Source organism: Drosophila kikkawai, chromosome 3L (genome assembly GCF_030179895.1).
Source record: "Drosophila kikkawai strain 14028-0561.14 chromosome 3L, DkikHiC1v2, whole genome shotgun sequence".
NCBI classification, from domain to species: Eukaryota; Metazoa; Arthropoda; class Insecta; order Diptera; family Drosophilidae; genus Drosophila; species Drosophila kikkawai.
Genome location: NC_091730.1, coordinates 30,803,315 through 30,825,132, shown reverse-complemented (window position 1 = coordinate 30,825,132; position 21,818 = coordinate 30,803,315). Strand labels below are relative to the sequence as shown.

Below are 21,818 nucleotides of genomic sequence, written 5' to 3'. Positions count from 1 at the left end.
TCTCCTTTTGTAACCTTAAGCTTTGTATAAATAATTCATTGTAGATATAATCATTTTCGTATACATTCTTTATAAAATGGGCAACGTATATTTTAATATAATAATATAGTCATTTATAAGCTGTACAAAAGTTAAGCATAGAAAAGAGTTTGTAGTTATCTTTGGTTCCCCGTTCTCACATCTCTAGACCCCGCACACACACACACACACATCTACACGCGGAGAGCAGAGAGAGCTATTCACCACGAATAAGTGGCCACGGAGTTAGCGCCGTATGGGAGCAACAGAGAGCGAGCATACGATCGAGCGCAAAGCAACCCCCGAAAATTGGCACGCGCCAACAGGAGAGAGCGAGAGGGAAGCTGATGCACCGCAATGCAATGAGCAACGGAAAATTACCGGCGCGGCCGAAAATTTGGCAAAGCCGCGTGGTCTGATTTACTTTTGCGGAGGCGCCGAAATCGAAGAGACGTGCGAGCGGACGACGGAGTTCTTTTCACAGCGAAGCCAAAACGGGAGTGTTTTTCCAAGCGACGGAGTTATATATTTTTTTCTTGCGACCAACGAGTGCAGAAAAGTGCCTATTGACAGTGACAATTTATACCAAGTGCCCCAACGATCGTGAGGCAGCCAGTGAAGTGCAGCGGAGTTTGATTTTTCTCGACGGCCAAGGAGGCAAATTCTTTTGGAAGCGGACGGCGAGGACGTGGCGGAAGCAGCAGCCACCGGCAGGCACGTGTGTGTGTGCGGAAAAACGGAGACGGGTGAGTGTATAGGAGGATCGCATTTTGGCCAGCGGGTACCGGTGTAAATAGAAATTTCTCGATGGCCAGGATGCGGTTTTCGCTAGAGTAGGCTAGAAATAATGCCCCGACATCTAACCTTATTTTTTTTGTTAAAAATCCCTGCGAACTTTATTATTCAAATAAAACCAAAACGAAAACTAAAAGAGAGAAATTTTGGGAAAAATACAACTTGATTTAAATAAAAATAAAACCCAATGAAAACTGAAAAATAAACATTTTGAAGAAAATACAACTCAAGTAAAAATAAATAAATAATGAAACTGAAAAACTAATTAAACATAAACTCGGATGTATTTATAATTTTTTTTCTTTGGTGCTTGCGGGGGATGGCCTACACTGGGAGAAATTTCTCCGAACTCTTATAATGAGACCTAAGTAAATTTTATTCAAAATATATTCCTGCTCTCGCGGATTATCTAACCACGGCCCACACTGAGAAAAATAAACGCAGATAAATTCAAAGTGAGGAGAAATTAAATAAATTCAAGAAAGCTCTCATAAATATAAATTTTCTTCTTTGGTGCTCGCGGGAAAGGCTGAGTTTCGCCTACACTGGGAGAAATTTTACTCCGAAATTTAATAATGAGATATAAGTAAAAAAAAAAAATCTTATTTAATATATATATTTTTGTGCTCTCGCGGAGGAGTTAATCACTGATCGCCACTTCCGAGAGGCCGTATGCTGTCCTCAGTGGGGAAAAATAAAATGCAGAGAAATTTAAAATTTAGAAAAAAAATTAAATAAATTCCAGCAAAGCTTTCTCAAGTAAAATCTTCGACTCCGATCGAGTCCAGCTCGCGAGGGAGCGACCCACCGGCACGCTGGCCATGAATTTCGTAGAATATTCGCCCAAAATGCCTAGATCTTAGGCCATAAACTCTGCCCTAGGAAACGGTGGTCCCCAAAATCGACCCCCCTTTCGGTCTCCTTCTAGCGATTGCTATGGGCCCGACCCAAAACGCGCTCCGACGACTATTTCGCTCTATTGCAGAGACCGACTCAGCCATTTTTCTGGCTGCGTATCCCGGTAACTGACCATTACCATCTCATGTCAGTTTGCCGTCCGTCAAAACACTTTGTCCCACATCTTTACAAATTTTTCTGTTAAAGAGGACCTTGGACGTGACTGAGGCTTACCCCCAGCCGTCGAACTTCCTTACAGAATGGCGCCCGAACAGGGACATGGGGTTTACGAACTTTAGACGTCGAAAATATGGCCTAAAGACCCATTCGGATACGTCAAGTTTGAAAAATTTTCGGTTCCGCCACTTAGAAAAAAAAAAATTTTCTAAGTCGGAACGTATGGAGAGTCGGATGTCGAGGGACACCAAAAATTTCTAGGGCAGAAAACTACGTGAATATATATATATATATCGACAAGAATATATACCGGGCATTTTATATAACCTCAAAATCGGAAAAAAAAAACTTAAAATTTTTTTTTCTCAAAGCACATGGCAAAAAAATCGGGAGAACTTAACCAAAAAGTATACCCACTCTCAGAAACTCGTGGCACACGCAGCGAAAATTTTTATACCCCCCAGCCGTGAAAAGATCATAACCTAAAACGAGAGGTTATTTGACCAGAAACACACGTGAGCCAAGAAATAGAATCGAGCAAAGAAAGCAAAGAGGGAAGAAAAAAAAAAAAAAAGGAGAGCGAGAGCGAGAGCGAAAAGCCCTCTAGGTAGCCAAGTCAGGTCGCGAGAATTTCGAAAGCACGAGGCAGGGAAAAGCTAACCCAAATTCCCCACAGCGCAGCCATTTTGTTTTCACCCTTCACTCTCATCGTCGTCTCTCTCACACCAGCGGCGATCGAATACAGCCTGCAGATACGCATCGGAGGCTCTTCTCTTTTCAACCGCCGTCGAGTCAACACGTACAGTCGCAGTTTTCAACGGAAATAAAAGCCATCGTCGTACCAATTTTACTAAGTCGCGATCACCGTCGAATAAAATTTAAAGCATCGTGGAATAAAACTTTGCATCATCGTCGAATTAAATTTACATCGCCGTCGCCTAATTTGACTCATCGTCGTGGAAATTCTACAAGCTTACATCGTCGTCGAATAAATTTAATCCCCGTCGAGGAGAGCAGTAACATTAAATCGCCGTGTTACATCAAATTCGAGTTTAACCTAGTTGCACGTGGGCATTTGGTGATTTTTGTGTGAAAAATAAAAAATCAAATATTTCACTGAAGTTAATCAACTCAACCGTCGCTTGACCCTCGTCTGAAATATTTCTCTCGACCTTTCGAATTTTTTTCCCTTGTCGTTTGCCAGTTGATTAATTTTTCACAGCAATATGGGCGCACGCTGGATCGCGTATCTGCGGAAGCGGGAATTGGAGGCGATTTTGAAGGAGTTTTCCTTGGAAGCAACCGGAACCGTGGAGGAAATGCGGAGCCGGCTGGCTGCCTTCAACAATCAAGATGATCACGTGCTGGAAGTCATCGAACGACTACAGGAATGTGAGGCGGAAATCAACGCCACTCTAGCGGATAGGAAACAACGATCGCCGAGTCCACAACCACACCCACCGGGTCCCGCGCAACTGCAAGTGCCGGTACTGGAGGGCAGAGTTACCGCCGACGTGGCCAGAGACGTGGAGACCCTCCCGGCCAGGCGAGAGATTCTTCCAAAGAAGGCGGAGATGTCGGCCGCGACACTGTCGGAGAAACTCAGGAACTGGGGAATAACTTTCGATGGCACCACGGATCCCATCACCTTCATCCAGCATCTCGAGGAACGAGCAACGGCCTACGAAGTCGACGTGGAGAAGATGCCGCAGGCCATCCCTGGCCTTTTGACGGACACGGCCGAGCACTGGTTCCGGACGAGCCAGCTGCTAGGAGAATCATGGACGAGGTTCAAAAAGGCGTTTTTGGATTTCTTCTTGCCGCCGAGGTATTTCCAGCGACTCGAGGATGAGATCCGCACTAGGGATCAGCGTCGAGGGGAGACGTTCAAGCAATATCTCGTCAACATCAAACTGTTGATGCACCGAGCGGGATACAGCGCGGAACAAGAGCTGGAGCGCATCTACGAGAACCTCCAACCGGAGTACCAGATGTACGCCAGGAGGCACGACTTTACCACATTGGAGCAACTCACCAGTTTGGCGGTCAATTTCGAGGTCACTCGGGACCGGAGCACTGGAAGCCATGCCAGGATGGTAGCCGAGCCACAACCCGCGCCAAGGAGGAGCGGATACGAGCCACCAGCAGTTCAACAAAATTTCTCGCGAACAGTCGGGCGACCACCCATCCAAGCTACGACCCCACAGGGTCCTCGAGTAGGGAATCTGTCAACGATCACAAATTTCAGGTTTGCGTGTAGGAATTGTGCTCAAGAGGGCCACCAGCAGGCAACGTGCCGCAATCCCAGAGTTCTTTTCTGTTGGGATTGTGGGCGTCGGGGAATACGCACAGTCGAGTGTTGCAGACGCACACAGCCGGGAAACGAGAGGAGTCTTCGCCCACTCGGGGAGCGGACGGAGACTGCCTTCAGGAATCCCCGGAATTAGGAGAGATATTACAGGTGCAGGCTGGTCGGATCATCGCGCAGGTGCAGATCGAGGGGCAGAAGTTCAGCGCGACTATAGACACCGGAGCCAGCAGGAGCTTTGTGAGTGAACGAGTGGTCCAACTCGTAGGGACAACACATAACGTACGGTCGGTACGCACTCACGTCAGCCTGGCTGAAGGCTCCCGCAAGGAGATCACAACGTCTCTAGTCGCCAAAGTCCAGTTGGACCAACGTAGGGTGACTTTTCCTCTACTAGTTCTGCCGTCGATCATGGAAGACGTGCTCTTAGGCATGGACTTCCTCTGTGGCGTATCTGCCAGTATCCAATGTGGCCGCGCATCACTGCAGCTGAGCCCTTTCGTGTTAACTAGCCCCACCTACAACTTAGCTACGCCGTCGGTTTTGACAAACGCGTTCACTCCGAAAGCAGCAGACCCCATCGAAGCCGTAGAAGCCACACCAGCCAGCAACGAACCAGATCAGGAGACCCAAGATGCCCCGACCAGCAGCGTCTTAGGGCCTCGGGGTGACAACGCCGTGCGAAACAATCCGTTTCGACGAAGACAAGCCACCAGGCCAGTGGAGCCGGCAGTGGAACCCGTAGCGGAAAGGCGAGCCCCTTCACCAGCCATCCCGGAGCCTCGATCTGACGCTGGAGGCGCGCTAGCTGTCATCACCGAAAACACGGAGCACGCAGACTTGGAGCCATGGGTGAACCAGTTTCTACAGGAGGAATTGGCTAAATTCGACGGATTGACAGGAGTGTCGAATATCGCGGAACACACGATCACGATGCGGGATGACAAGCCCATCAAACAGAGATACTTTCCGAAGAATCCCGCGATGCAGAGGATTATTGATGAGCAGATCGACGAGCTGCTGCGCAACGACTGTATAGAGCCCTCACGGAGTCCCCACAGCGCCCCGATCGTACTCGTGGGCAAGAAGTCTGGAGAGATGCGACTTTGCGTGGATTTTCGCCAATTAAATGCTCACTCCATTCCAGATGCATACCCGCTGCCAAGGATAACACACATCTTGGAACGCCTGCGCCATGCCAAATACATATCGACGCTCGATCTGAAGAGCGGATATTGGCAAATTCCTGTAGCCGAGTCTAGTCGCGAGTGCACAGCCTTTACAGTCCCCGGGAGGGGTCTGTACCACTGGAAAGTGATGCCGTTTGGCCTCCACTCAGCACCAGCCACATTCCAGCGGGCGCTCGACAGCGTCATAGGACCGGACATGGAGCCCAACGCGTTTGCGTATTTAGATGATATCATCATCATCGGACGCACTCTGGACGAGCACGTACAGCATCTGCGAGAAGTATTCCGACGGCTACGAAAGGCGAACCTTCGCCTCAACGCAAAGAAGTGCAGCTTCTTTAAGCGCAGCCTGGTATACTTGGGACATGTTATCAGCGAGGAGGGAATTCACACCGACCCCGAAAAGATCTCAGCAGTACGGCAACTGAGTCCACCGACCACGTGCAAGGAGCTTAGGAGGTGTTTGGGTATCGCGTCTTGGTATCGGCGATTCGTACCAAACTTTGCTAGCGTCGTGCAGCCCATGTCTCTACTGCTCAAGAAGGGCAAGAAGTGGCAATGGGAGAAGGAGCAGCAGGATGCGTTCGATGACCTGAAGAGTAAACTGACGGAGGCACCGGTTCTTGCCTGCCCGGATTTCAACGAGAAGTTCGTGTTACAAACGGACGCCAGCGACATCGGCCTCGGAGCAGTGTTAACCCAGACAATCCAAGGGGAAGAACGAGTCATCGCATTTGCCAGCAGACGCCTCATCGCTGCAGAGGAGAACTATTCCGCCACGGAAAAGGAGTGTCTGGCTATCATATGGGCCATCAGGAAGCTCAGATGTTACTTGGAAGGATATCGATTTGAGGTGATAACCGATCATCTCGCTCTGAAGTGGCTCAACTCGATTGAGAATCCCACCGGCCGTGTAGCGCGCTGGGCGCTAGAGCTCCAGCAGTACCAGTTCGATGTCACCTATAGACGCGGGAGCCAGAACGTCGTCGCGGATGCACTTTCTCGACAGCCTTTGGAGGTACTACAGATGATCCAGGAGGATAAGCCGGAGAGTGCATGGTACCAGCGGATGGTGAAGCTTGTACAGGACAGACCTGAGGATTACCCGGACTACGTATATGAGAACCAGCAGCTGTATAGACACATCGGATCTCGACCCGACGACGAAGACTCCGTGCCATGGAAACTGTGTGTGGCCAAGGAACACCGGCAGCGAGTACTGGCGGAATGCCATGACCAGCCCACGGCAGGACACCTCGGAATCAGGAAGACAACCGCCCGGATCGCCCAGAGATACTACTGGCCGGGCCTCTTTCGCGATATTTCCAGGTACGTTCGCAAGTGCGACACTTGTCAGCGATTCAAAGTTAGTCAAGCCAAGCCAGCGGGTAAAATGTTTACCAGGCAGGTGAGTGAGCCATTCGATACTGTCTGCGCCGATTTTATTGGGCCTCTTCCGCGATCAAAAGGTGGGAATACAATGTTGCTCGTATTTTTCGACGCGTTCTCGAAGTGGGTCGAGCTGGTCCCACTTAGAAAAGCCACCTCAGCACATCTCGAAAAATCCTTTAGGGAGAGGATTTTAAATCACTTCGGAGTTCCTCGCACTTTTGTCTGTGACAATGGGACACAGTTTACGAGTCGTTCATTTAAATCCTTTTGTAAGCAGGCAGGGATGGAGATCCAGTACACAGCGCCATATACCCCGCAGCAGAACCCGACAGAGAGGGCCAATCGAACCATTAAAACAATGGTCGCCCAGTATATCGAGGACAAGCAGACGACTTGGGACGAACTCCTGCCCGAGTTGAACCTGGCGATAAATAGCAGCGTCTCCGACTCCACCGGATTTAGTCCGGCGTTCATCGTTCAAAGCCGAGAGCCACGACTCCCAGGAGCCTTGTATGATGAAGTGACTCCAGGACCAAGCCAAGCGCCACATTCACCAGAAGCAAAGGCGGAATTGCTGCGGGATATTTTCAAGGTGGTTCGAGAGAACACTCAACGGGCGTCGTTGGAACAGCGCAAGCATTATGATCTCAGACGACGATCATGGAGGCCAACCATAGGATCACTGGTCTTTGTAAAGCAGCATCATTTGTCTAAGGCGGCGGATAACTTTGCCGCCAAGCTCGCTCCCAAATATGAAGGCCCTTACAAAGTAATCAAATTTTTCTCTCCCACCATAGTGCGCTTGCAGCATCTTCACAGCCGGCAACGTCGAACAGCAGCCCTTGGGGACTTGAAGGAAGCAGTCAACGAGCCAGAAACACAGAATCTGGTGCCCAGCAGACTGGACCACGTAGAAGACGCACCGATTACGGAGCAAGTTTAGCGATCGAGGAGCGCTAAACCCCTGAGCAGCGGAGCAGCAGCAGCAGAGACGCAGAAGACAAGGATACCCGCGGACAGCGGGAGAACACACGGCGACAGCCACGCAGCAGCAGTCGCGGAAGTCCGTATGAAGACGGCAAAACAGCACCCAACTTGCTCCAAAGAAGCCGACGAGTCACGCTCGATCCGGCCGAGGCAAGAGCCACCTAGGAACACTGATACAGGAGCCAACAATTGAGTCAGTGGGGCCACTTGCTGGAGGGTGCGCCTTCCCAACGTCCCACTTTCCCTAGTGGAAACTCAACGCTCCCAGTGCCAGCACAGCGAATCTTTGCCCTTATTACTAACTTTCCTTAAAACCTTAGTTAGTAATCATCACAACCGCGAGCTAATAAACCTTTGTTTTCTCCCTCTACAGAGACAATGGCATCGAACAAGCCTGGCCGTTTGTGGCGCGCAGCGACATCAGCCGCGGCCACCGTGGAAGTCCCCCGCACGGATGACGTGGTGCTGGGATATCCAGCCGAGGGATTCCTGCCCAAGGACATCGATTGGGAGGCCTTCAGCGAGGCGATGGAGCACGCTGACGAGATTTTAGCGGGCCGTAGACCACTGCCCGATCTCCAGCGCGCAGTTAGCCACGCCGGCGCAGCCGCGGCGGTGCCCAACAGGGTGCCAGTCGCACGTCGCCGGGTGGTGTTCGCGTCGGCCGTGGGGACCTCGAGGTCGGCGACACCCGAGGAGAACCGCCACGGTCGACCGGACGGGAGCAGCGACAACAACGACGTAGTCGCCACAGGCCCTAGCAGCAAGGGCAGCAACGGGAGCGCAGCCGACGCCGACGGCAGCCAGGAGGACGACGACGTGGGCCCCACCTACGAGAGACACCGGCGGGCCAGCAGCATGTCGGACTTCGACCCGGCCGACGTTGCCCGACGCACCATTTTCTCCGCGTCCGGGGTGATATGCGGCCTGAAGCCAAAGCCGAAACCCAAGCGCAGCGCGAGCGAGCTGCCCCCCGATCCCTGGTTTGTGCAGTACGATAAGGACTGTCTCGCTAAGGCCCGCCGAGAGCGAGCTGAACAACACAACCGCCCTACACCGGTGCCGAGCAAGGGTCCGCCTGCCACCCCCGCAGCCGAGGAGAAGGAGGAGTATCCCACTGCCGATGAGGACTGGGTCCTGCCGCCACGACATTGGCGTATCCGGATCCCGGGAGGACGGATCCCACGCTCTGTGGTCGAGCGCGTCCAACCACAGGAGGCAGCGAACAGGCGAGTGAGCAGGAAATTCCTGTACTACGCGGGCCCAGTGGAATTCAGGGTCCATTTCAGCAAGGGGAACGTGGTCACCATCTCTCAGCGCACCCCGAAGTAAGGGGAGGATGTGAGGAGTCGTCTGACTCCCCACCAATACTGGCGGCGGCACCAACATCAGCCTTAACACCGGCCACCCGCGCCAGCAGCCGACGGCAACAACATCAGCCAGAACAACGGCCACGTCATCAACAGCGACGTCAGAAAACAGCGGCCAGCGGCCTCAACACCGGCCCGAGCAGCGGCCACAACAACAGCGCGCTCTCGCCGTCAACAACAACGACGGCCGCCACGTCACCAACGTCGACGTCATCGACAAAACGGCCACAACACCGGCCGTCGACGTCATCAACGCCGGCCACAACAAAACCGGCCAGAACAGCGGCCAACAGCAGCGGCAATGGCAACGGCCAGCGCGACCAGCGAAAACAATACTTCGCGCCCGTAGCCAACAAAAAACAACCGCAGCTACGTCATCAACAACGGCCACGTCATCAACAGCTCACCAAGCCAACAACAACGGCGATCAGGAGCCGGCAGCGACAACAACAACAGCCGACGGCAAAACAACCGCCGCCAACGCTCATGGAGAGCCACCGCAGCGAGCAGCGAAAAAAAAAAAAACAACAAAAACAAACCGGCAAACGCCCAATTATTCTCTTTGTCAATATTTAAATAATCTCTTGTAAAATACTTTATTCACTTCTCCTTTTGTAACCTTAAGCTTTGTATAAATAATTCATTGTAGATATAATCATTTTCGTATACATTCTTTATAAAATGGGCAACGTATATTTTAATATAATAATATAGTCATTTATAAGCTGTACAAAAGTTAAGCATAGAAAAGAGTTTGTAGTTATCTTTGGTTCCCCGTTCTCACATCTCTAGACCCCGCACACACACACACACACATCTACACGCGGAGAGCAGAGAGAGCTATTCACCACGAATAAGTGGCCACGGAGTTAGCGCCGTATGGGAGCAACAGAGAGCGAGCATACGATCGAGCGCAAAGCAACCCCCGAAAATTGGCACGCGCCAACAGGAGAGAGCGAGAGGGAAGCTGATGCACCGCAATGCAATGAGCAACGGAAAATTACCGGCGCGGCCGAAAATTTGGCAAAGCCGCGTGGTCTGATTTACTTTTGCGGAGGCGACGAAATCGAAGAGACGTGCGAGCGGACGACGGAGTTCTTTTCACAGCGAAGCCAAAACGGGAGTGTTTTTCCAAGCGACGGAGTTATATATTTTTTTCTTGCGACCAACGAGTGCAGAAAAGTGCCTATTGACAGTGACAATTTATACCAAGTGCCCCAACGATCGTGAGGCAGCCAGTGAAGTGCAGCGGAGTTTGATTTTTCTCGACGGCCAAGGAGGCAAATTCTTTTGGAAGCGGACGGCGAGGGCGTGGCGGAAGCAGCAGCCACCGGCAGGCACGTGTGTGTGTGCGGAAAAACGGAGACGGGTGAGTGTATAGGAGGATCGCATTTTGGCCAGCGGGTACCGGTGTAAATAGAAATTTCTCGATGGCCAGGATGCGGTTTTCGCTAGAGTAGGCTAGAAATAATGCCCCGACATCTAACCTTATTTTTTTTGTTAAAAATCCCTGCGAACTTTATTATTCAAATAAAACCAAAACGAAAACTAAAAGAGAGAAATTTTGGGAAAAATACAACTTGATTTAAATAAAAATAAAACCCAATGAAAACTGAAAAATAAACATTTTGAAGAAAATACAACTCAAGTAAAAATAAATAAATAATGAAACTGAAAAACTAATTAAACATAAACTCGGATGTATTTATAATTTTTTTTCTTTGGTGCTTGCGGGGGATGGCCTACACTGGGAGAAATTTCTCCGAACTCTTATAATGAGACCTAAGTAAATTTTATTCAAAATATATTCCTGCTCTCGCGGATTATCTAACCACGGCCCACACTGAGAAAAATAAACGCAGATAAATTCAAAGTGAGGAGAAATTAAATAAATTCAAGAAAGCTCTCATAAATATAAATTTTCTTCTTTGGTGCTCGCGGGAAAGGCTGAGTTTCGCCTACACTGGGAGAAATTTTACTCCGAAATTTAATAATGAGATATAAGTAAAAAAAAAAATCTTATTTAATATATATATTTTTGTGCTCTCGCGGAGGAGTTAATCACTGATCGCCACTTCCGAGAGGCCGTATGCTGTCCTCAGTGGGGAAAAATAAAATGCAGAGAAATTTAAAATTTAGAAAAAAAATTAAATAAATTCCAGCAAAGCTTTCTCAAGTAAAATCTTCGACTCCGATCGAGTCCAGCTCGCGAGGGAGCGACCCACCGGCACGCTGGCCATGAATTTCGTAGAATATTCGCCCAAAATGCCTAGATCTTAGGCCATAAACTCTGCCCTAGGAAACGGTGGTCCCCAAAATCGACCCCCCTTTCGGTCTCCTTCTAGCGATTGCTATGGGCCCGACCCAAAACGCGCTCCGACGACTATTTCGCTCTATTGCAGAGACCGACTCAGCCATTTTTCTGGCTGCGTATCCCGGTAACTGACCATTACCATCTCATGTCAGTTTGCCGTCCGTCAAAACACTTTGTCCCACATCTTTACAAATTTTTCTGTTAAAGAGGACCTTGGACGTGACTGAGGCTTACCCCCAGCCGTCGAACTTCCTTACAACTTTTAGAAGCCCTTGATGAAGATTCCTGGAGAACTAAAACGGCATCAGTTGAATTGTTAGGAGCTATGGCATTTTGTGCACCAAAACAACTATCTTCTTGTCTACCTAGTATTGTTCCGAAATTAATAGAAGTTTTGGGAGACTCCCACACGAAAGTACAAGAATCCGGCGCGGAAGCCCTGAAAGTAATAGGGTCTGTAATTAAAAATCCCGAAATTCAAGCCATTGTTCCGGTCCTCTTAGATGCTTTAGAAGATCCCTCTAATAATACATCAACTTGCTTGCATAGTTTACTGAAAACAAAATTCATTCACTTTATTGACGCTCCTTCCTTGGCCCTAATTATGCCAGTGGTGCAACGTGCTTTTATGGACCGCTCTACAGAAACTAGAAAAATGGCTGCACAAATAATAGGAAATATGTATTCACTAACAGACCAAAAAGATTTAGCACCTTACCTACCTAGTATAATTCCAGGTCTTAAATCATCTTTATTAGATCCTGTGCCTGAAGTGAGAGCTGTATCTGCTCGAGCTCTTGGAGCAATGGTTAAGGGTATGGGCGAAGGTTCATTTGAAAATTTATTACCATGGTTAATGGAAACATTAACTTCAGAGTCAAGCAGTGTGGATCGCAGTGGAGCAGCCCAAGGACTATCCGAGGTAGTTGGAGGACTTGGAGTCGAAAAAATGCATAAACTTATGCCGGAAATAATTTCGACTGCTGAAAGAATTGATATTGCTCCACACGTAAAAGATGGATATATAATGATGTTTATATACATGCCAGGAGCTTTTCCTGAAGAATTTACACCGTATATCGGACAAATTATTAATCCGATCTTAAAAGCATTAGCAGACGAAAGCGAATATGTGCGGGAAACAGCCCTAAAGGCAGGTCAGCGAATCGTTAATTTATATGCTGAGACAGCAGTGGCTCTTTTACTTCCTGAACTTGAAAAAGGATTATTTGATGATAATTGGCGCATTAGATATAGTTCAGTGCAACTACTAGGAGATCTGTTATATCGTATTTCTGGAGTATCTGGAAAGATGACCACGGAAACAGCAAGCGAAGACGATAATTTCGGAACTGAACATTCACACACTGCTATTATCCGCTTTTTAGGCGATGAACGTAGGAACCGGGTATTATCGGGACTTTACATGGGTCGTAGTGACGTTTCGTTAATGGTCCGCCAAGCTGCGTTACACGTATGGAAAGTAGTTGTCACAAATACTCCGAGAACTTTGCGCGAAATTCTTCCCACGTTATTTGGTTTACTTTTGGGATGTTTAGCAAGCACAAGTTATGACAAAAGACAAGTGGCTGCACGAACGTTAGGCGATTTAGTTAGAAAACTGGGTGAAAGAGTTTTACCCGAAATTATTCCTATTCTTGAAAATGGATTAGATTCTGATTATCCAGATCAACGGCAAGGAGTATGTATTGGCTTATCAGAAATAATGGGATCTACATCAAAAGAAATGGTGTTTACATTTGTGAATAGTTTGGTTCCTACAGTACGCAAAGCCTTGTGCGACCCGTTGCCAGAAGTTCGAGAAGCCGCCGCAAAAACATTTGAATCCTTGCATAGTACAGTTGGCTCACGGGCATTAGATGACATTCTGCCATATATGTTAAAAGGGCTCTCAGACCCGGACCCTTTAGTGGCTGAGAATACATTAGATGGTCTTAGACAAGTAATGTCCATTAAATCAAGGGTAGTATTACCATATCTTGTACCACAATTAACTTCCAAACCTGTTAATACAAAAGCATTATCTATTCTCGTATCTGTTGCTGGTGACGCATTAACCAAGTATTTGCCTAAAATATTAGCTGCTTTATTAGAAGCATTATCAGAATCGTATGGATCTCCACATGAGCAGCAAGAGATTGATTATTGCCAAACTGTCATATTGTCAGTGACGGATGAAACAGGAATCAGAACAATTATGGATATATTACTTATTTCAGCCAATTCGAATGATCTTTGCACACGAAAATCATCAGCCAGTTTGCTCTCTGCATTTTGTATTCATTCGCAGGGAAATTACTCACAATACATTCCGCAGCTATTGCGATGCTTAGTTAGATTAATGGTTGACTATGATAAAGATATATTACAAAAGTCATGGGAAGCTCTTAATGCTGTAATTAAAGGTCTAAATTCTGCCCAACAAATTTCTCACGTATCTGATGTTCGTCAGGCAGTAAGGTTTGCAGCTAGTGAACTAAAAGGCCCAGAGCTACCAGGTTTTTGTTTGCCTAAGGGCATTACTCCTCTTTTGCCTGTTTTCCGAGAAGCTATTTTAAATGGTTTGCCTGAGGAAAAAGAAAACGCAGCACAAGGTCTTGGTGAAGTTATTTTTTTAACTAATGCACAATCCCTTCAACCCTCTGTAGTCCATATAACGGGTCCGCTAATAAGAATATTAGGGGACCGTTTTAATGCAGCGGTTAAAGCAGCTGTATTAGAAACATTGGCCATATTGCTTCATAAAGTTGGTGTCATATTAAAGCAGTTTTTACCACAGCTTCAGACTACATTTCTAAAAGCGCTGCATGATCAAAACAGAACGGTAAGAATGAAAGCTGGAAGAGCTATCTCTGAGCTAGTTGCGATTCACTCAAGACCAGATCCATTATTTAATGAAATTCATAACGGCATAAAAAATTCGGATGATTCCTCAATTAGGGAAACAATGCTACATGCCCTTCGTAGTATTCTGAGTCCTTTTGGAGATAAAATGACTGAGCCAATAAAAAAACAGATTTATTCTACCTTATTAAGTATGATCGGTCATCAGGAAGACGTCACTCGGAAAGCTGTTGGTGGATGTTTGGGTGTAATGTTAAAGTACATAACGCCAGTGCAAGTGGATAATTTATTCAGTACTTTAATATTACCTGATAATTCAGATGATATATTAGTAAAACATGGATATACTGTAGTTTTGTTTGTTGCTTTAAAAGAATGTCCCGATGAAGTGCTTACGATAAACCTAAAAGAAAAAGTAACATCATATATTCTGGCCAATATTTTATCAGACAAAGTGCCGATTGCTTGCAATGCTATCAGAGCTGCCACCTACTTTTTGGAGTATTTTCTAGTAAATGATTATAGCCCTCCAAATAATGTGATAGTTGCGTTAGCAAGAGCTATGAATCATAGCAGCAATGATGTCAAACAATTGGTTCCGAAAAGTTGCACTTATCTATCTAAAAGTTTAATAGGCTATGAATATAATCTGGATGTTTTAAAGTGCCTGGTACCAATGTTAGTAAATGGCACTAAGGAAAAGAATGGATATGTAAAATCGAATTCTGAGCTTGCATTAATATCTATTTTAAGATTACGAACTGATGACTCGACCCTAACGAAAATATCAGATATCTTAGAATCGGGTGCTAAGGACTCATTAAATGACGTTGTGATAAAAGTTTTAAAACGTACAGCGTCCCAGGCTACAGTTAAAGAAGAAGAATTAGATGATACATTACAAACATAATGATTAAACTTTTAAATTGTAATACAGAAAATTTGATAAAAATAAATGTTAAAACTATTGAAATATATTTAAAGTAAATATTCTATTATATTAAGGTAAAGTAAGGTAAGTTATAATTTTTTTTCCTAATTTGTTTCTTATTTTAAAGGCTTTTAAAAATATTGTGCGAAAGTTTTACAACGATCATAGCAAAATTGACGAAGTTTTGCCTTGTTGAACAAAGGTCGTTTAGTATTCAATGTATCAGTATGGTTAAAGTAAGTTTAAAGTGCCATTTTGAAAGCCGGTGTACACGATAACTTAAAATTTACTGGACCAATCGGTTTGAGGTTGTGGAGATCTGTTATATCGTATTTTTGGAGTATCTGGAAAGGTGAACACAGAAACAGCAAGCGAAGACGATAATTTCGGAACTGAACATTCTCACACTGCTATTATCCGTTTTTTAGGCGATAACCGGGTATTATCGGGACTTTACATGGGTCGTAGTTTTGTCAAATGAAAACAATCGAAAATTTTTAAAGTAGGTTTTTTAATATTAGATGTAAAGTACAAAATAATTTTTTTTTTAATAATTCGAAAACAAAATGGCGGCTGTGCAGCATTTCTTTGTAGACCCTTTTTTGTTAAAGGGGGTCCATGACCGAAAACCTAACGTCCTTAATTTTTGATCTAGAACAATTAATCCAATTTTGTTAGTTTCTGTATCTCAACCGCTATCGACACACGTAGGATTTTTTCGATATATTGATATTTTGCAAAATGGTGAGAGATTAAAAATAATTTTTAATTTTCGCGAAAAAAACGTCTCAAAATTGTTGATTAAAAAAAAGTAAGCAAAAAAAAAAAAAAAAAAATCCTACGTGTGTCGATAGACATAGGTATTTTAAATATATACTGTCAAAATTTCAAATCGATCGGCTAAGATTTGTTCGAGTTAGGTTTCCGGCCGACTCAAAAAAAATGGTTTTGAGAAAAACGCGTTTAAGGGTCCGTTCTGGTTAGTTGGGCCAAAAAATAGGCAATCTTTAGGAATTTTTTTGACATAGAAAAAGACATAGAAAGTTCAAATATTGCATGTTTATTTCTCATAGTTCAGAGATGATTTAGCACAAATTTTCAAAATTTTTAGAGCATGTCCTGAAGCAGGACACAGGACGACATAAGCTTCTGCAAAAAAAAGGTACCCCTCTGGCGACAGTCCTGCAGGACGTAAAAATCGACTGAAACAAAAAATTCAAAGATGTTCTTGTTTAGTATTAATGTGGTTATGGAATAGACTACAATACAAGAAAGGAAGCTACGCATAAGATTACGTTTGAAACAGTTACATGATAAACTGATTTCTAAAATTCACTTGCTTAAATCATCGTGTTATGGAAATGGAGAACAGCTTGCACTACATTTTTATACTTTATTAAATGATGTCTTAAATGCATCTAAAAGCCCTTTAAGTGCAAAGCTTCTTACAGATCTATATTTGTTCTTGCATACCTTGTGCTTCAGACTGCACCCAAAGCTTGGCCGTAGCATTGGTGTAGCTACAATAAAACTTCAAAATCCGTCATGTATATTAGGGCAGGAATATGATGATCTAAACTTACATAATTCTATCCCAGATATTATTTCCGATCTTGACAATCATATGATATCCAGTATTTTTGACTCGCCTTCATTTTCGTATGCGTTTGAGTTTATAAAGCGGGCATTATTGTTTTTAAATATTGATTCAAATACTGAACTAATTTTGAAATGCATTCATATAATAGCTTCACATACCTCGGAAAATGCTGTAACTAATTGTAACCCGAAATTTATGCCAAGATTGGGCATGTTCGAAATTTTGCTATATCTTTTTAAAAACAATACAAAACTAAGAGAACAGACCTCCTCTGCTATTAAAGACATTGCGAGATATTCACATGAAGATGGTTTTTGTGCTGGGACTTATAACCAAATTATAAGTATATTTTTAGATGACTTGCAATATAATGCAGACCCTGTCAGAAACATAGCATTACAAGCAATAGAAATAATGGTGGAACCAATAAAAAAACATTTACAAGTTGATGATAGCCATCAACAACAAATTATAAAAAGATTGTGGATAGCAAAATTTGATTCAGCTGAAGAAAATAGGGATCTTGCCATCGATATCTGGGATAAGGTCAATCTGACTTCACCGAAATTTAATGAAGTTATTTATGATATTTTACACCCAGAGTTGTGTATTCAAAAATCAGCTTCAGAATCCCTAATGCCTCTTATAGCTGGGGATGAAAATGCAATTAAATGCGCAATAAAGATATTTTTTACTATTTATAATGAAATGTTAACTCTTATACCACCTGTATTAGATAAATTTGACCGTGAAATTAAACCCTCTACTGATCAATGGAAACCCCGAAGAGGTGTTGCTATTGCTTTCTCTACACTTGCGCCTATATTATCCATTGAAGACATTAATGATATAATGAATTTTATGGTGTCCCAAGGACTTGGAGACCGAGAGGATGTCGTTCACAAAGAAATGCTAGCAGCAGCATTAAAAATCGTTGATATACACGGTAACAGGATAATAGTATATTTATTGCCAGTTTTTGAAGATTTTCTCGATAAAGCGCCAAAATCTCAAAGTTATGACAACATTCGGCAAGCAGTTGTCATACTTATGGGCTCGTTAGCGCGGCATTTAGAAAAAAACGATAATAGAATTGATCCTATAGTAAAAAGACTTTTAACTGCACTATCTACGCCATCACAACAAGTTCAAGAAGCGGTATCCAATTGTTTACCGCATCTTATGCCTTCTGTAAAAGATGAAGCCCCTGCCATGATAAAAAAAACTTTTACATTCTTTGGCAAAATCCGATAAATATGGTGAAAGGCGCGGAGCTGCTTATGGCATTGCTGGAATTGTCAAAGGCCTTGAAATTTTGTCTTTAAAACAACTGGATATAATGTCCAAGCTGACGTCTTACATACAAGAAAAGAAGAACTATAAATCAAGGGAGGGAGCTTTATTTGCCTTTGAAGTGTTATGTACTACACTTGGTCGTTTGTTTGAACCGTACATAGTTCATGTACTACCACACTTGCTTCAATGCTTTGGTGATCGCAGTGGAGCAGCCCAAGGACTATCCGAGGTAGTTGGAGGACTTGGAGTCGAAAAAATGCATAAACTTATGCCGGAAATAATTTCGACTGCTGAAAGAATTGATATTGCTCCACACGTAAAAGATGGATATATAATGATGTTTATATACATGCCAGGAGCTTTTCCTGAAGAATTTACACCGTATATCGGACAAATTATTAATCCGATCTTAAAAGCATTAGCAGACGAAAGCGAATATGTGCGGGAAACAGCCCTAAAGGCAGGTCAGCGAATCGTTAATTTATATGCTGAGACAGCAGTGGCTCTTTTACTTCCTGAACTTGAAAAAGGATTATTTGATGGTAATTGGCGCATTAGATATAGTTCAGTGCAACTACTAGGAGATCTGTTATATCGTATTTCTGGAGTATCTGGAAAGATGACCACGGAAACAGCAAGCGAAGACGATAATTTCGGGACTGAACATTCACACACTGCTATTATCCGCTTTTTAGGCGATGAACGTAGGAACCGGGTATTATCGGGACTTTACATGGGTCGTAGTGACGTTTCGTTAATGGTCCGCCAAGCTGCGTTACACGTATGGAAAGTAGTTGTCACAAATACTCCGAGAACTTTGCGCGAAATTCTTCCCACGTTATTTGGTTTACTTTTGGGATGTTTAGCAAGCACAAGTTATGACAAAAGACAAGTGGCTGCACGAACGTTAGGCGATTTAGTTAGAAAACTGGGTGAACGAGTTTTACCCGAAATTATTCCTATTCTTGAAAATGGATTAGATTCTGATTATCCAGATCAACGGCAAGGAGTATGTATTGGCTTATCAGAAATAATGGGATCTACATCAAAAGAAATGGTGTTTATATTTGTGAATAGTTTGGTTCCTACAGTACGCAAAGCCTTGTGCGACCTGTTGCCAGAAGTTCGAGAAGCCGCCGCAAAAACATTTGAATCCTTGCATAGTACAGTTGGCTCACGGGCATTAGATGACATTCTGCCATATATGTTAAAAGGGCTCTCAGACCCGGACCCTTTAGTGGCTGAGAATACATTAGATGGTCTTAGACAAGTAATGTCCATTAAATCAAGGGTAGTATTACCATATCTTGTACCACAATTAACTTCCAAACCTGTTAATACAAAAGCATTATCTATTCTCGTATCTGTTGCTGGTGACGCATTAACCAAGTATTTGCCTAAAATATTAGCTGCTTTATTAGAAGCATTATCAGAATCGTATGGATCTCCACATGAGCAGCAAGAGATTGATTATTGCCAAACTGTCATATTGTCAGTGACGGATGAAACAGGAATCAGAACAATTATGGATATATTACTTATTTCAGCCAATTCGAATGATCTTTGCACACGAAAATCATCAGCCAGTTTGCTCTCTGCATTTTGTACAATACATTCCGCAGCTATTGCGATGCTTAGTTAGATTAATGGTTGACTATGATAAAGATATATTACAAAAGTCATGGGAAGCTCTTAATGCTGTAATTAAAGGTCTAAATTCTGCCCAACAAATTTCTCACGTATCTGATGTTCGTCAGGCAGTAAGGTTTGCAGCTAGTGAACTAAAAGGCCCAGAGCTACCAGATTTTTGTTTGCCTAAGGGCATTACTCCTCTTTTGCCTGTTTTCCGAGAAGCTATTTTAAATGGTTTGCCTGAGGAAAAAGAAAACGCAGCACAAGGTCTTGGTGAAGTTATTTTTTTAACTAATGCACAATCCCTTCAACCCTCTGTAGTCCATATAACGGGTCCGCTAATAAGAATATTAGGGGACCGTTTTAATGCAGCGGTTAAAGCAGCTGTATTAGAAATATTGGCCATATTGCTTCATAAAGTTGGTGTCATATTAAAGCAGTTTTTACCACAGCTTCAGACTACATTTCTAAAAGCGCTGCATGATCAAAACAGAACCGTAAGAATGAAAGCTGGAAGAGCTATCTCTGAGCTAGTTGCGATTCACTCAAGACCAGATCCATTATTTAATGAAATTCATAACGGCATAAAAAATTCGGATGATTCCTCAATTAGGGAAACAATGCTACATGCCCTTCGTAGTATTCTGAGTCCTTTTGGAGATAAAATGACTGAGCCAATAAAAAAACAGATTTATTCTACCTTATTAAGTATGATCGGTCATCAGGAAGACGTCACTCGGAAAGCTGTTGGTGGATGTTTGGGTGTAATGTTAAAGTACATAACGCCAGTGCAAGTGGATAATTTATTCAGTACTTTAATATTACCTGATAATTCAGATGATATATTAGTAAAACATGGATATACTGTAGTTTTGTTTGTTGCTTTAAAAGAATGTCCCGATGAAGTGCTTACGATAAACCTAAAAGAAAAAGTAACATCATATATTCTGGCCAATATTTTATCAGACAATGTGCCGATTGCTTGCAATGCTATCAGAGCTGCCACCTACTTTTTGGAGTATTTTCTAGTAAATGATTATAGCCCTCCAAATAATGTGATAGTTGCGTTAGCAAGAGCTATGAATCATAGCAGCAATGATGTCAAACAATTGGTTCCGAAAAGTTGCACTTATCTATCTAAAAGTTTAATAGGCTATGAATATAATCTGGATGTTTTAAAGTGTCTGGTACCAATGTTAGTAAATGGCACTAAGGAAAAGAATGGATATGTAAAATCGAATTCTGAGCTTGCATTAATATCTATTTTAAGATTACGAACTGATGACTCGACCCTAACGAAAATATCAGATATCTTAGAATCGGGTGCTAAGGACTCATTAAATGACGTTGTGATAAAAGTTTTAAAACGTACAGCGTCCCAGGCTACAGTTAAAGAAGAAGAATTAGATGATACATTACAAACATAATGATTAAACTTTTAAATTGTAATACAGAAAATTTGATAAAAATAAATGTTAAAACTATTGAAATATATTTAAAGTAAATATTCTATTATATTAAGGTAAAGTAAGGTAAGTTATAATTTTTTTTCCTAATTTGTTTCTTATTTTAAAGGCTTTTAAAAATATTGTGCGAAAGTTTTACAACGATCATAGCAAAATTGACGAAGTTTTGCCTTGTTGAACAAAGGTCGTTTAGTATTCAATGTATCAGTATGTTTAAAGTAAGTTTAAAGTGCCATTTTGAAAGCCGGTGTACACGATAACTTAAAATTTACTGGACCAATCGGTTTGAGGTTGTGGAGATCTGTTATATCGTATTTTTGGAGTATCTGGAAAGGTGAACACAGAAACAGCAAGCGAAGACGATAATTTCGGAACTGAACATTCTCACACTGCTATTATCCGTTTTTTAGGCGATAACCGGGTATTATCGGGACTTTACATGGGTCGTAGTTTTGTCAAATGAAAACAATCGAAAATTTTTAAAGTAGGTTTTTTAATATTAGATGTAAAGTACAAAATAATTTTTTTTTTAATAATTCGAAAACAAAATGGCGGCTGTGCAGCATTTCTTTGTAGACCC

The 21,818-nt window shown here is 43.6% G+C and overlaps 1 protein-coding gene and 1 pseudogene across 1 annotated transcript; both read left to right on the top strand.

Moving 5' to 3' along the window:
• Positions 1-11,712: 11,712 nt before the first annotated feature.
• Positions 11,713-15,290, top strand: LOC138928368 (stalled ribosome sensor GCN1-like). Its single transcript, XM_070285419.1, has one exon. The coding sequence runs from the start codon at positions 11,774-11,776 to the stop codon at positions 15,221-15,223; it is 3,450 nt and encodes a 1,149-aa protein (XP_070141520.1). The 5' UTR covers positions 11,713-11,773; the 3' UTR covers positions 15,224-15,290.
• A 1,520-nt stretch (positions 15,291-16,810) lies between these two features.
• Positions 16,811-21,266, top strand: LOC138928432 (stalled ribosome sensor GCN1-like; annotated as a pseudogene).
• Positions 21,267-21,818: the final 552 nt, after the last annotated feature.

What these genes read in the sequence shown, in the direction of transcription:
- LOC138928368 (XM_070285419.1), top strand. Translation starts at nt 11,774, where the DNA reads ATGGCATTTTGTGCACCAAAACAACTATCTTCTTGTCTACCTAGTATT.